General features: G+C 40.8%; 1 protein-coding gene across 2 annotated transcripts; it reads left to right on the top strand.

Moving 5' to 3' along the window:
• Window positions 1-1,081: 1,081 nt before the first annotated feature.
• Vma21 (vacuolar ATPase assembly factor VMA21) lies at window positions 1,082-10,117 on the top strand. 2 transcript variants are annotated; one of them, XM_048336625.1, is made up of 4 exons: window positions 1,082-1,220; window positions 1,367-1,610; window positions 5,460-5,569; window positions 8,666-10,117. In XM_048336625.1, the coding sequence occupies exons 2-4, from the start codon at window positions 1,501-1,503 to the stop codon at window positions 8,806-8,808; spliced, it is 363 nt and encodes a 120-aa protein (XP_048192582.1). In that variant the 5' UTR covers window positions 1,082-1,220; window positions 1,367-1,500; the 3' UTR covers window positions 8,809-10,117. The 2 variants fall into 2 exon arrangements, with proteins under 2 accessions (XP_048192582.1, XP_048192583.1); XM_048336626.1 differs by lacking the exons at window positions 1,082-1,220; window positions 1,367-1,610 and adding an exon at window positions 1,735-1,888.
• Window positions 10,118-14,825: the final 4,708 nt, after the last annotated feature.

The raw sequence follows: 14,825 nt of genomic DNA, 5'->3' as shown, positions 1-14,825 counted from the left end.
GAAATAACCAAGATTATGTTATCGATATGGTATAATTAGTGTCCCAAATAAAAAGTCATGTTTTAAGTAGGTATTGATACATTAGAACAACTAAACACACTTAGTTTGTTCTAAAAAATATTGAAACTTGTTCTGAGAACCAGTGTTACCAGTTTTGGAAGTAGTAGGGGTTTAAGAATGTATGATGATTATCTACAGAAATACGTTTGCAGGGCTGGGAATATGGCCTAGTGGCAAGAGAGCTTGCCTCCTATACATGAAACCCTGGATTCGATTCCCCAGCACCACATATATAGAAAACGGCCAGAAGTGGCGCTGTGGCTCAAGTGGCCTTGAGCAAACAAGCCAGGGCCCAGAACTGGCAACAACAACAACAAAAAAGAAATGCAATACAGAAATATGTTTGCAAATTTTTTCTATAAAGGGTCATAGGGTGAATATTTTAGGCTTTAAGGACCATAGTATTTTGTGACAAGTATTCAACATTACACTTGAACACCTTGCAAACGAGAAAGTGTGGCTGCTATATGATAATGTTCATTAATGTTGAAATTTGAAGTTCTTAATTTTTGCATGTTACTAGATGCTACTTTTGACTTTTTTTCAGTCATTTAAGAATGGGAAGAAGATTTTTAGTTCATGGCCTGTACAGAAACAAGTGGCAGGGGATATGTCTTAATGGCTAGCTAGTTTAATCTGACATCTAGAGTGTCTCAAGTCGAGTCTCACATTCTTACATTTTAGTGAATGCTTGTTTACATACCTTCGGATGTTGTTCAGGCCCAGAGAGGGATTTTAAAGTTTTAGTTAAAATTTGGGCTTCCAGCTTCTCATCTCACCACTCTGGTCGAACTCCCTAAGTGCTGGTTTAGTCGTGTCTTCCTATGATGCAGAAAATAGCTATGTGGTCAGTGTCCTTTTCCAGGCTGTGACCATGTAAGGACTGGCCTGTTACTAGCAGCCAGCGGCAACCTAATTTTGTCAAGGCTGACCCGGGCCTTACACACCCTGTTTTATACCTCTCGGGTTGCGTGTGCCTGGTTGCCCATCTGTCCTTACTATTTGAGTCCCTGTTGTCTCATTGGCGGCTTTCTGAGCAGCTGCAAAATATGTTTCGAACTTTAAGTGGAAGTTGGGGTCACCAGCTAGCAGCCTGGAACAGTCAGTGCCAGCCAGGGCTGATTCTGAGGGTAGCTCCCTGGTTTCACAGAGCGGACTGGGTAAGTGTTAAACGAACGCTTTGCAGAGTCCTGCCGCTGGCCTGCACGGCAGGCGGGCTCTAATTAATAAGGCATTTGCTCAAGGGCTGGTGGAATAATGTGTATTGCTTTTTTGTGTTATCGTCGGAAACTGTTCTGTTGCCTAGCACCAGAGCCCTCCGCCTGGTCGCCCGTCCTCGCAGATCTACAGCTTGGATCGACTCCCTCCCGTAGCCAGGCAACGGGGACCCCGACCCACACGATCAGAGGGCGGCCTGGTCGTCGCCTGTCCGGGACGACAATGCTGCGTGGAAAATCTCGGCTCAACGTGGAGTGGCTGGGCTACTCCCCCGGCCTGCTCCTAGAACCCAAGCCGCTCCCCGTCGGCCGCGCCCACCGCAGCCTCCGCGGGTAAGTCACGTGAACGGCCCCGCTGCGTCTGCGTCTGCGCCTGCGCCCGAGCCTGCGCCCACCGTAATCTTGCGTCACTGCGCCGCGCCGCGCCTGCGCACTGCAGCCCGCCGCTCTGAAGGCCCGGACACTTCCGGCACTAACGGTTTACCTGGGCAAATCGCTCCTCAAGTACCGGTAGATCCGGTTCCGCTGGCCGGAGTGTTGCAGCGGCACCGCGACAGCATGGACCGTCTTGACAAGGCGGCGCTGAATGCGCTGCAGCCGCCCGAGTTCAGGTAGCCTCAGCGGGGTCCGACGTTCCCGGCGGGCGGTCCCGGCCAGGACTAGGGTCCTACCTCAGCTGGGTGGTCAAAGGGATGCGGACCTCGGGGCCGGCTGGCAAGTTGCAGCGCGCCGCGTCTGCCCTCCGGCTTCCACAGGCAGTGGGAGCTCGGGGTCGTGGGGGGCGGGGGAGGTCAGCAGGCCTACTTATGTCCGTGCGCTTCGTCTCGCTCTTGTTTGTGTTAAAATCTGTTCGTGCACGTTCAATCTCTTCGAACACAGAACTTGGGCCTCTTTACCGTCCTGGGACCCGCACCGTCCACTTTAACACATTTTTGTTACAGGTTGACAGCTTCTCTTACAGCACAGGTCAACAATATGGAAACTCGTACTTCAGTAGCAGTCTTAAAAACAAAACAAAACCCACGTGTTTCTGTCCAATTATCTCCACTACCATCCTTTAAGATGTGTTGTGCCATGAGCAGTGTAGGCACTTCTGCACCTGGTCTGAGGTTTTAATAGCTACTTTCTCCAATCACTCATTTTCGTAGTTAGGAAGGAAAAAAGCTAGGCTCAGAATAAGTACCTTGCCCCACAGAATTAGACCACATAACTAAGTGTGCAGCCTGGCATTTGCTCAACTCCACTGATTTCAAGGCCTGTCTGTCATAAATGGACTCAAAGTGATCTAAACACTACAAATATTTAGGTAGTTTTTAAAACTTTGTACACTGAACTTTGACTTTATAAAGTCCTGCACCACACAAGGATATTAGAGCCAGTAACAGATCGAACTTTTGACAGTGGTCTGCTAGGATTATATTGTCTAGTAACATTGGAGCTTTCTGAGTATATTCTGTAATTGCAGAATGACACAGTTGTATAAGAATTAATTTCTCGGAATCGTGTTTTGGTATATGACTGTAGTTTGTCCTAAACTACTACCATACCCTAGAAGGAAGTAATCTTTTTTTTTTTTCCTATATATGTCATGCTGGGAAATCGAACCCAGGGCTTCATGTATACGAGGCAAGCACTCTTGCCACTACGCCATATTCCCAGCCCCACTAATCTTTTTTTGTAAGCTTCATTTTTTTTCTTATAGTGAAGATTGAATGTACACCCTTTTACATGCCACACCAGGATTCTACCACTGAGCTACATTTCCAGCACGGCTAAAATTTGGAAAATTAAAGGTAGTGAGTCCAAGAAATTTGGAGTATGTAGCAACAAGAAACCAACACAGAATAATATGCATTTATAAATATCAGGACAGGTAACATAATCACTCAACCCTTACTTTTTCTGGTAATGGCCAATTCTCTATATTTTTTTGTAGATCCATAACTGCTTCTTCTCATTGTTCATTATGATCACTATATGTTCTTGAAATTTATTGGTAGGGAATGGTTCATAATTTGTGTTCAATGACAACAATGTAGGTCAGAAATAACCATATTCAGGTGTGGATGAGCCATTGCTGTATATTAAGAAAATATTAGGGCTTATTTCTTATAGTAGTAAATACTCAAATTCTCACATATACACAGAGCATGTAATTCAAAAACATGGTATATGTTCTGGTATTATATGCGTGGGATACATTTGGAGAGATGTGTTACATAATGTGCCTTTTCTCTAACATAATTGAATATACTTAAACCTAGGGGATACATATATCTTAATATAAACTATATTTTATGGTCTCTATGTCTCGTTTTGTGTAATTTCTTTTTTCATGATTTTTTAGGTTAATGCCAAGTAATGAAAACATTGGAAATTGTAGGCATGAGTATTTATTATATATTTTGGTATATGGTTTGGGTTTCCATCTTCATTTGTGTCTATAAGCACTTAACTGTAAACGTAACATAATATTTTTCCTTCACTCAGTGTTTGTAATTTACATTAAAGGGAATTACATAATAGTTGGTAACACTTTGGAAAACTTTGACTTTTATTTTTATGAATATGTAAAGGGCAATAACCTGATGCCAGTAATTTGTATTTGAATATTATCTGTTTGTGTTAAGAATTAAGGTGCATTATATGTCTAAAATAACTTTTAATAATGTTTTTAAATTTTTCCTTCCTGCATTTTTTTGTTAGTGTAAATGTGATATACAGAGGGGTTATAGTTACATAAGTTAAGAGTATGTTTCTTTTTGAACAGTGTTATGCATTCCCTTGTTTTGTCCCAGTTTTTCTCTTCTGATCCTGCCCCATGAGTTCTATAGGTTATTTTCAACACAGTGTGTAGTGCTGCTGCATTGTCCCACGTTTTCAGTGATCCTTCTTACCCTATCAAAGACAGATAATGAACAAACAAGACTATTTCTTATTTCCATTTTGTGGGTTCATTTAGATAGATATGTTTTACGTGATCAAATGTATATGTGTGTATGTATGTATATAAAATATGTCTCAGTTTGAAGCTAGCCTGGGTGGAAAGTCTATGAGACCAAAAAACAATGAAAAGGAAGTGGTGTTAGGATCGAGTTCAAGCTCTAGGACCTAGCATAAAGAAAGGGACAGTTGTCGTAATAGGATATTTTTTTTAATCCACAATTAGAAATTGTGTGACTCTGGGTTACCTACCAGTCAATTCTGTTGCTGCGGTTAGTCACGGTACAGGGTGTATGTGCGCGTGCGCGCATGCGCGTATATGGATACATGTGTGCGTGCGTGCGCGCAAGTGTGTGTGTGCGCGCAAGTGTGTGTGTGTGCGTGTGCGTGTGTATTGGGAGCAGGGCGGGGGGGAAGATTGGGCTCCCCATAAAAAAATGGGGTTTTTCTCAGGTCCAATTTCCACATACGAGTTATTTCTAATGTGGAAAGACGAACCTACTGGCTGATTGGGAGCTGCGGGGAATGGAGGGGGAGGAGGAGAGGGAGGAGCGACGAAGGGTCGCCATAGTTACGCGAAGGAAAGCAGGGAGATTTTGCCATCCTAGATTTCCATATACCCTGGACACAGGGTGCTTCCAATGCGGGAAGAAAGCTCGGAGATGGCTCAATTTCTTCCAGATGCTAGTGGATTTTTGGGGTTACTGCGCCACGGCTTTTTGGGGTTACTGCGCCACGGCTACTGGGGCAGAACAGTAGACAGATGCCGCTAAAATACTGGACTACAGTCTGGATTTTGGCGCCTATTGCCAGCTTGGAGCAACAGCAGAGCCACGATTTCTCCCACGTTGGCCGGGATATCACATTTGCTGATGCATGGCCGCGGCTCTGGGGGCTGTGAGGCTGTTTGCCGCGCTTCCCTGGATTTTGCGTATTGGCGATCTGATGCTCTCTATTAACGATGCACGGAGTGGACATTTTCGCCGCTGGGCTCGAGTGCCTACTGAGTGTGGAATGGGAATGTCTTTACATGTTTGGGGTGTGAAAGGATCACATTGGAATTGACTCCCAGAGTTAAAGGTGGGTGACTGCACACACCGACGTTTATTATCTTAAGATGCCGTGCCTCTGCGGGCCCTTTGGTTGCACTATTTTGTAACTCTGCTCTCTATTCATTGTCTCAAGGACATTTAGGAAAAATGAGATGAAAATTCTGAGATTTTCTTTATTTTATTTTAGAAATGAAGGCTCGCTAGCATCTACTCTGAAGACACTCCTATTCTTCACAGCTTTAATGATTACTGTTCCAATTGGGCTGTATTTTACCAGTAAATCATACATATTTGAAGGTAATTTTTAAAACAAGACAATTCACCCCTTTCCTAATTTATGGTAACTTTTACAATGCTGGTTTTGTAATATAGCCTCTAAATTCGGTGTTACTTTTGTGTTTTATTTTTCATAAAGTCACCATTTATAACAATTTTCATTTGACATTTATTTGTGGTTGGCTATAGAAGATCTTTGACATGTTCTAGATATCTTTGCCAGCAAAAATTGGCAAAAGGTGGGAGAAAGAATTTCAGGGAATAGACACAGACATTCCTGTCCAGGCTGGCATCAAACTATGATTCTCAGATCGGCATGAGCTACGGGCACCTGGCTTATCCTATCTTTCCTTGCTACATTAGTAAGCTTTTTTGGTCTTTTTTCTGTGTCCTCAAATTCTTGTCTGTCACATGAAGAACTTAGAGCCCAAGGGCCAGACATAGGCTTCCTCCCTGAAGTAGGACTGCTCTCAGATCTGGCCATGAGCTCCTATTGGATGTTGCAGGGGCCCACAGAAGATCAGGATGTCAATTCCCCTTCTGGCTGGGAGACTGGAGACAGAAGCCAATGGCCTGAGAAGCAGCTGCAGCTTTTTCTCTACAGGGAGGGTTTGCATTAGAATTGATCTCCCACTACCACTTCACTAAACTAACAGATGACTCACAGCCAGTGCCTGACTCTTACTCACACTGCATACTTATACAGACAATTACATTGCTCTTTGTCAGCCCCAGGAACTGAGTCCCTTCCATGTTCAGCTCTCAGAGATAGGGATGTTTCTCTGGGTGCTTGGTTCTCTCTTGAGTGAAGCAGGTGGAGAAGCTATGAGAGAAATACCTCCATGATCTACAATAGGTCACCAAGGAGGGCATGCTGAAGGAGTGGACTGCAGGGAAAGAAGTAGTGATTGAGTAGGAAGCACAAGTTTACTTACTTATTTACCATTCAGATTATGAGTACAGTGTCACCCCTTCCATTCATTGGCCTCCCCTCATCTTTCCCATCCCATTCCTCCCTCAAGTTATGCAGTTCAATTTTTACATAATGTGCATTGACTATAATGTCCACTTGTTTGTCCCCCATTTCCTTCTATTCCACCCCCCCCCAACGACAAACCATGTTTCAACTTTCTGATATTCAGTTTGTTAAATGATTCGTAGTTGTTCACAGGAGTTATACCATTGGCCTGGTCCCCTGAGTGTACCATCCTTTAATCAGTTTGTGTGTATATTCACATAGACTCATCATGTATGTGTTTTTTAGATTTAACTTCCTCATGAGAAAAAGCACGTGCCATTAGTCTCTCTGAGCATGACTTACTTCACTTTGTAACAGGTTCAAGTCTTGAGAACACTGAGGAATAGGACTGTGTGGCCCAGGGCTGAAGTCATACATGTGGAAGCCAAACTGGCTTGAAACTTTTGGGACTATTCTGAGCTCTTGAGTGAGCTTCAGGTCAGCCTGAGCCATATAGTGAGATCCTGTCTCAAAACCAAGGAATCAAACATGCTGAAGGCATAGAGTAGGAATCATCAACTAGTAGACACAACATAAATGTGAGATGCTACTAATATTTTTGACAGTACAACACTAATAACAAGATGTTTGACATTGTCAAAGGCAAGAATGTTGTTTTTCAAGATAGACTGAAGTTTTGCCGTATGACATTTTACATGGCTCTCTACACTGTTTCTTTAAAATTTAAAATTCTAGACAATGAAACTGGGGTTTGATTTACCTTTTAAATAATGGAATCAGTTCCTTTTCATGAAAAAATCTCTCATGTGTTGAATACTAGTGAGACACATTTAAATTTTCTTGGAATATTTCCAGGTAAGCTCTTAGATTTCACTTTTCAGTTTCTCTTTGATTTTATTTGACCAGTGAAAATATCATGATAGTTAGAGAAGATACTTAGTCTAAATAATCGCAAAACAGAGAAAAATGTATTTTCCTTTTTTCCCCAGTGTACTTCAAAAGTACTGACAGGCATCGTGGATAACTCCTGTAATCACAGCTGCTCAAAAAGGCAGAGATCTAAAGGACTACATTTGGCAGCTAGCTTGGGAAAAGTTAGGTAGACTGTATCTCAACAATAAGCCAGGAGCACTGTGGCATACTTATAATCCCAGATACACAGGAGGTTTAGATAGGAACATCATCCTGAGAGGCAGGCCCCCAAGCAAAAAATCACAGAATGATATATGAAAAAGAAGTGAAAGAGAAAAAAATGACTCTGGGCATTGCTCAAAGGGTAGAGCCATTCCTTAGGAAGCAAAGATCCCAGTACTACCAAATAAATACATAAATAAATGAGACATTCTTTTTTTTTTTTTTTTTTTTGCCACTCCTGGGCCTTGGACTCAGGACCTGAGTACTGTCCCTGGCTTCTTTTTTCTCAAGGCTAGCACTCTACCACTTGAGCCACAGCACCACTTCTGGCCATTTTCTGTATATATGTGGTGCTGAGTAATCAAACCCAGGGCCTCATGTATACGAGGCAAGCACTCTTGCCACTAGGCCATATCCCCAGCCCAGAATGAGACATTCTTTAAAAAAAAAAAGAGGAAGAATTTCAGGGAATAGAGTTTTCATGTCAGATACTTGAAGGGAAACAAAAAGAAATCAAAGCAAAGCTCTTCCACAAACATTTAAACTAAAATTAAAATAATATTTTACTATATAAGCCACATGCTGGGGCTTTATGCCTTTAATCCTAGTTTCTTCAGAGGCTGACATCTGAAAATCAAGGTTCTAAGCTAGCAATTGCAGGAAAGTCCCTGACACACTCTTATCTCTGAATAACCCCCCAAATCCAGAATTGGAACTTGGACTCAAGTGCTACACGTGTAGTCTTGAATACAATAAAGCTAAGCGGTAGTGCTCCTTAGGCCCAGAGATCACCCCTACTCATACATGGGCATTTATAATCCACATTATGAATTTTCCATCTACAATATTAGTTTTCAGTTAAATAAACACATACCTAATAAGAATTACACATAATATATATATACACACACACACACATATATATATATATAGAGAGAGAGTATACATTGTTCAACTTTAGTATGTTTGGGACTAAGATGAAAATTATTTTTTTCTCTTCATAGGTGCACTTGGAATGTCCAACAGAGACAGCTATTTTTATGCAGCAATAGTAGCGGTGGTGGCTGTTCACATTGTGTTGGCGCTCTTTGTGTACGTGGCCTGGAATGAAGGCTCACGACAATGGCGTGAAGGCAAACAGGATTAATGTGAACATTACCTTCTGATTGTGCTATAAGGATTTTTAAAAATATAGCAAATGTTTCTGCAGTTTGGATAATGAATATATTTATTTGAATAAATGTAAAAGTTCCTGGCAAAATCAGTCGTAAGAATCACTTTTCACTAGTATACATTTGGACTCTTTTAATACAGTAGTTTCTATAATTAGTTTTGACTTTATGAATCTCACTTGCCAATGTGAATCTAGTACATTGAAATTAGGTTAAACAAAGCACCCATTTTGCAGGGGAAAATTTAATAGTGGTAAAACAAAAAGGTTTTTATAGCATTTTTGTCTTTTGCTTTAATGTTCAACTCTGGACACACTAAGGTGTGCATTGTGAAGGAAATGTGAAGTTTATTTTACATTGGAACTCTTTCCCTTGTGATCATGAGGGTACCAGCTCCTTGGATTTGTGGTTTTCATTTCCTGTGGAAAGGGCACTGTCATTAATCTCATCATTGAGAAAGTTGCCAGAAAGTGTAATCCCTAGCCAGTGCAAAACTCAGCTAAGCCACAGCAAAAGCCTTTGACTACACAGAGGATTCAGAGAACAAGATAGGAGCAGGCAGGCAGCATTGTGCTTTTCAGACCAACCTTTTCCTCTTTCAGTATTGATTTGAATTACACAGCTTCTGGAAATTCCTTTGTAAAATTGTTTCATTAGCCAGGGCCACTACTGTAGACCCCGAGTTCAAGCCCCAGGCCTGTCAAAAAATTGTTTTATTTTTTCCTACCATTATTAAAAAAGTAAAGTATATATGACAGGCATTTACACCTTCAAGTGTTCATTTTTGTCCACAGTGACACTAAACAAGAAGGAAGACATTTTTTATCTTCTAAAATGTATTGTTGAGATTTCTGGCCTATTGGTCTTTTAAAAATAATATCCTGTATGTATTAATATATATTTAGATAATTTTTGAAGTCCTTTTCTATAAAATATACCTACTCCGATTTTACCTTTAATCTGTAGCCACTTTTGTGTAATAAAAAAGCCTACTGTCCCCCCCCAAATGTTTATTTCTCATTATGAAACCATAAAATACATATGTGCATATATATTTATTGTTAAATGCATAGAAAATGCTTAATAAGGAAGAAGCATTATTCAGAATGTTGCCACCTGGAGATAATCACTTTTTTGACTGATAGTCTGTATGCAGTTCTGAAAACTGTTTCTTAAATGTGAGACCCAAACTCTAAAAGTTTGGTTTAAGTTCAGAGCCTGACAGCTTTATGTGACAGCTGTTTGTATTTTTTTCAAGATGAGTAATTGTTTGGTCATTGTCTTGAAAAGCACTTTCTATCTAACTTCTTTTAAAATTCAAATTTCTAATTTTTTCACCTTAAAGAAATAACTTTTGAGGAGATAGCCACATGCAGCCTAATTTAAACATTGTACAACATAAACATTTATCAAAATACCACATATATAAATTTATGGATCAGTTAAACAAAATAATATAAAATTCAAATTTTCTGTTACTGATAACTCTAGTAAAATGGTCCTTGCGTAATGTTTGCTGTTATGAATTTATCCATTGTTAGAATTTTTTATGTTTTGGATGTGGACTAGAGAAATTGAGAGGATGAAGCATGAACGTGAACTACGTGCTTGTGTTTAATTTTTAATGGAAATAGCAAAAACAAATAGACTCTTCCACAATAGTTGATTAAGTCTAGAAACATAAATCAAAGAAAGGTTGGACCAATGGGATTGCATTAAACCGCAGAGCTTCTGCACGGCAAAGGACATAATTAGCAAGATTAATAGCCCACAGATTGGGAGAAGATCTTCACTAGCCATGCAACAGACAAGGGCCTCATATCTAAAATGCAAGCTTTTTTGGTGAAGAGTACAATTTTAATATGATCTTTAAAGGTAGGTTGTTGTGTGGTAGCCTTCTAGGTGGTTCTCTCATTAGGTACTCTACTGTATTTAGGATTATCCATCTTATTTTATACAATGTCAACAGTTTTCCTATACATTGAGCATGCTGTTTGGTAACATAGAATGAATGTCAGTGTTGGAGTTTTCTCTTTGGTTGCAGGTATTAAGTATATACTGATAATGGGTATTTTTCCTACAAATATTCAAAGTGGGAATATATGCAAACCTATGTAATTTTCTGTTAGAAAAGCGTTTAAACCATAAAATGAAATGGTAAAGTTGATATATAGGGTTGTTACGAGATAGCATGTTTTCAAAGCATTTAGTTTTTCTTAGCATTTTAACTGTTATAACATCATCTTGCTACTCTTAACTCTGTTAAGAATTTGACAAATGGATTTATTTCTCCTAATGTCTCACTGGCTTCCTCTTGTACTCTGTGTGTATGTGTGTGTGTGTGTGTGTGTGTGTGTGTGTGTGTGTGTGTGTGTGTGTGATGGTGTATAGCAGGGAAAACCACAGTTTAAGGTACGCCTGTGTTCACTGCTGTTTGGAAACTGATGAAATGGTAACCTCAATTAGAAACTGGGACCTGAAGTTGTAGTCTATGCTACTGATTCAATCCTGTTGCCAACAGTACCTTCCTTACTTCATTTGTCCCCCATTATGGCACCCTTTTCCTCCACCATGCTGAAAAATGAGCAGCCCGCATGAAATACATCACATGTCATTAGCTCCTCAAATGAATATCATTTTACATATAATAGAATTTGGGATTGAGTTGATAAAGAATTTTAAATATGCCATTAAAGAAACCCTGGATGAAAATATAATAGTGAAATCCATTATTTTGTACAATTAAAAAACACCTAGAAGAAAACCCTGAAATATTTTCAGATTCCTGGGAAACCAACAGAAATATCATTGGAATGTTTTATGAGGAGTATCATAATGCATTTTGTCAAAAGAAGCAGCTAGGCAGGTACTAGTGGCTCACACCTGTAATCCTAGGAATCTGAGATTTGAGGATTGCAGTTTGAAGCCAGCCAAGACAGAAAAGTGTGTGAGACTTATCTCTAATTAATCACCAAAAATAGCATAGCACTAGCCTTGAGCAGAAAAGCCAAGCAAGAGCACAAGGCCCTCTATTCAGCCATTGGCACCAGCAGACAAAAAAAGCAACAGATTGACTTGTATTCATTTTGCATGTTTATACACATTATATATATGTGTGGCTGAGGAATGTAACAGGGCCAGCAAGAATAGTTAAGCATGAAAATCGTACCCAAAGGAAGATTAAAGCTGACAGTACATATGATAACTTAAATTCTGTTTTCAGTGTAGTCTGTATTTCCTGTCTGCAGACAAATTTGTGCTTATTGTCTTAATTTATGCCCAAGTGAACTAGATTGTTATGTCAGGCACAAAATTTGTCACTTGTCTTAGGTCATTGGCATGATTTTCTGCTGTCAAGCGCTCTAGGTCATCCATTAGTGTCATATGGAACTGTCAACTCAGATTTTTTCTGTGTCTAAAGTACTTTTTACAAGAGTTGTGCAGAGGGGATGAGGATATGGCCTAGTGGTAGAGAGTGTGCCTTTCATACATGAAGCCCTGGGTTCGATTCCTCAGCACCACATATATAGAAAAAGCCAGAAGTAGCACTGTCATTTTTTACCTTTTGCAGGGGCAAAGGGTCCCCTTAAAATTATTTTTAGGGATTTTGAGAATCTAATCCTAAATGGCACATTACCTTTGACTAGCTTACTACTTTATAGATTCCATAAAGTAGTCCAGTATTCCTCCAAATCCATTTCCTTGCCTGTGTTGTTCCTCCATGTACTTGAAATCAATTACCTGTGCTTGTTTTAAGATGTTCTAGAAGTCACCAGCTATACAGACTTGTCTTCCTTTTTCCTGTTCAGTGACATCTCCCTGATAGCAATAGCTAACAACATCTGCACATCACCTTACAGTTTGCAAACAAAGCTTGCATATTCTCGTCTGAATTTCACATGGTGAACTGGTTCTGAGCTGTCCCTTGACACTGATGCTGAGAATGTTAGAATCCTTAGGTCACTCGTGTCAGTGCCTAGGCCATAATGCCTAGCAGGCCCACTAGAGGAAGTAGGGCATGTGCTACATCTCAAGCCCTGGATCATTATCACCAGAGGTTGTGGGAGTTCTTAGCTACTCACATCAGATTGGCTTGCATTAAGTGGTGCTTTTTTAGTTCTTATCTGGATGGGTTTTGTATCCATTAAATCCTGGACTGTAATTTGTACAAATTTGCCATGTGTTGTCATTAAAAGTGTCCATAGTGCCACTTTGTGTCCCAATTCAATTAATAATTTTATTAACATCTGATTTAGAAAATGTGTTTGTTTGCCTGCCACTCTGTATAACATGTACAGTATATCCAGAGCTGACCTTTTAAGCGTGTGTGTTTCTCTGTGTTGTGCACACTGTGTACAGAGCTGTCAAGAACAAGATAAGATTGAATACAAGGCACATGGAGCAGAGGCACTCAAGGACTGGCTGGTGGCATGTGGGGTGCTGTGATGGAAAGGACTTGTTACACTTCTCCTGGGACGGGCCTGCCAGAATTGATATGGGAAAAAAAGAAAGCTAACCCAGAGCCTCTGCTTTTGATTTTTTTGCAAATGGGGGTGGTGGTGGTGAGGGGAGAGGTAAGTAGACTTCCAATACCACTAAAGGACTAAGATGGACAAATACTTGTGACTAATAAAGATGAAGAGAGCAAATCCTTGGAGTTGTGGGGCATGGCCCGTATCCTTTTCCCTGTAACCACTTGTTCCTTGTACTTCAGGGCTCCCAAAGCCTCCAGCTAATTCTAATGAATGCCTGTGAGCGGAAGAGCAGGAAGGAGAGACAGAACAGGTGGGTCTTTGGGACTCATGTGTGAGTGGAAGATGCTGCTAAGAAAACTCACCAGTGGCCAAATCCACAGACCATGCCTGCAGAGCACAGCCAGCAGCTCTGCCACTGCATGTTGGCAAAAGCTTCAGGTGTAGTGGGGAGGGGAGAAAGGTATCATGGTGACAGGCTATCCCGCTTAGTTCAGCAGAACCCCCAGTGTGGTAGAGTAGACATAATAACCCCCCCCCCCACTAATGACCGTGTTTAGGCTGGATGTGATGGCTAACACCTATCATCGCAGCTACTGAGGAGGAAAAGGTTGGGAGGATTATGGTTTGAATCCAGCTCAGGCAACAAGTTAATGAGACTCCATCTCAAAGTAGCTGGGCATGGTAATATATGTCCATAAGCTTTGCTTCACAGGACACTTACATAGGAGGATCACGGTCCTAGGCCAGGCAGGGCAAAACTAAGTGAAAGAAAATGGGGTGTGGCTTGTGTCAAATGATACAGCGTGATACCCTGAGTTCAAACTCTACTACTGCAATTAAAGAAGTCTGTATCCTCATCCCTAGAACCTGGCACAGGAGTATTAAGATTTCAGTTGGCAGTATTATGAATTTCTTACATGGGACATTGCTATGTATCATAAGATCCTTTTGGTAGGTGGAAAACATAGTGCCCAAAGATACATCCTCTTTAATTCAAGGACCTATGAATATATATAAATATATATATTATATATATCCTGGGGCTTGAACTCAGACCTGGGCGCTGTCCTCAAGCCTCATGTTCAGTGCTAGTGCTCTACCACTTGAGCCACAGCACCACTTCAACTTTTCTGGAGTAAGTTTATTGGAGATGGTCTCATGCCTTTCCTGCCTAGGTTGACTTCGAACTGCAGTCCTCATATCTCAGCCTCCTGAGTAGCTAGGATTACACGTGTGAGCCACCAGCACCCAGCTTATGAGTATTATTTTTTATGACAAAAGTGAATATGTATTACCATACATGGGAAAAGATGTAACTAAATGATCAGTTTTCAGAGGAGTTTAATTGGCTGAGAGAATGCTTGATAGTGCCTCATAACCTAAGAGCAATCCCTATATTCCTAAATAGAAAAGCAGATTGAATTTACAGAGGTCAAGGTCATGTGGTGAGAGAGAGATTGTACTCATGCAGCCACAAGGCAAGCATGTGTGCAGCCACCAGCAGCTGAGAGGCAAGG

This window comes from Perognathus longimembris, chromosome 28 (assembly GCF_023159225.1).
Source record: "Perognathus longimembris pacificus isolate PPM17 chromosome 28, ASM2315922v1, whole genome shotgun sequence".
Taxonomy (NCBI): Eukaryota; Metazoa; Chordata; class Mammalia; order Rodentia; family Heteromyidae; genus Perognathus; species Perognathus longimembris.
Note: the sequence above shows the minus strand (reverse complement) of the source record. Positions and strands in the feature narration are given on the sequence as shown.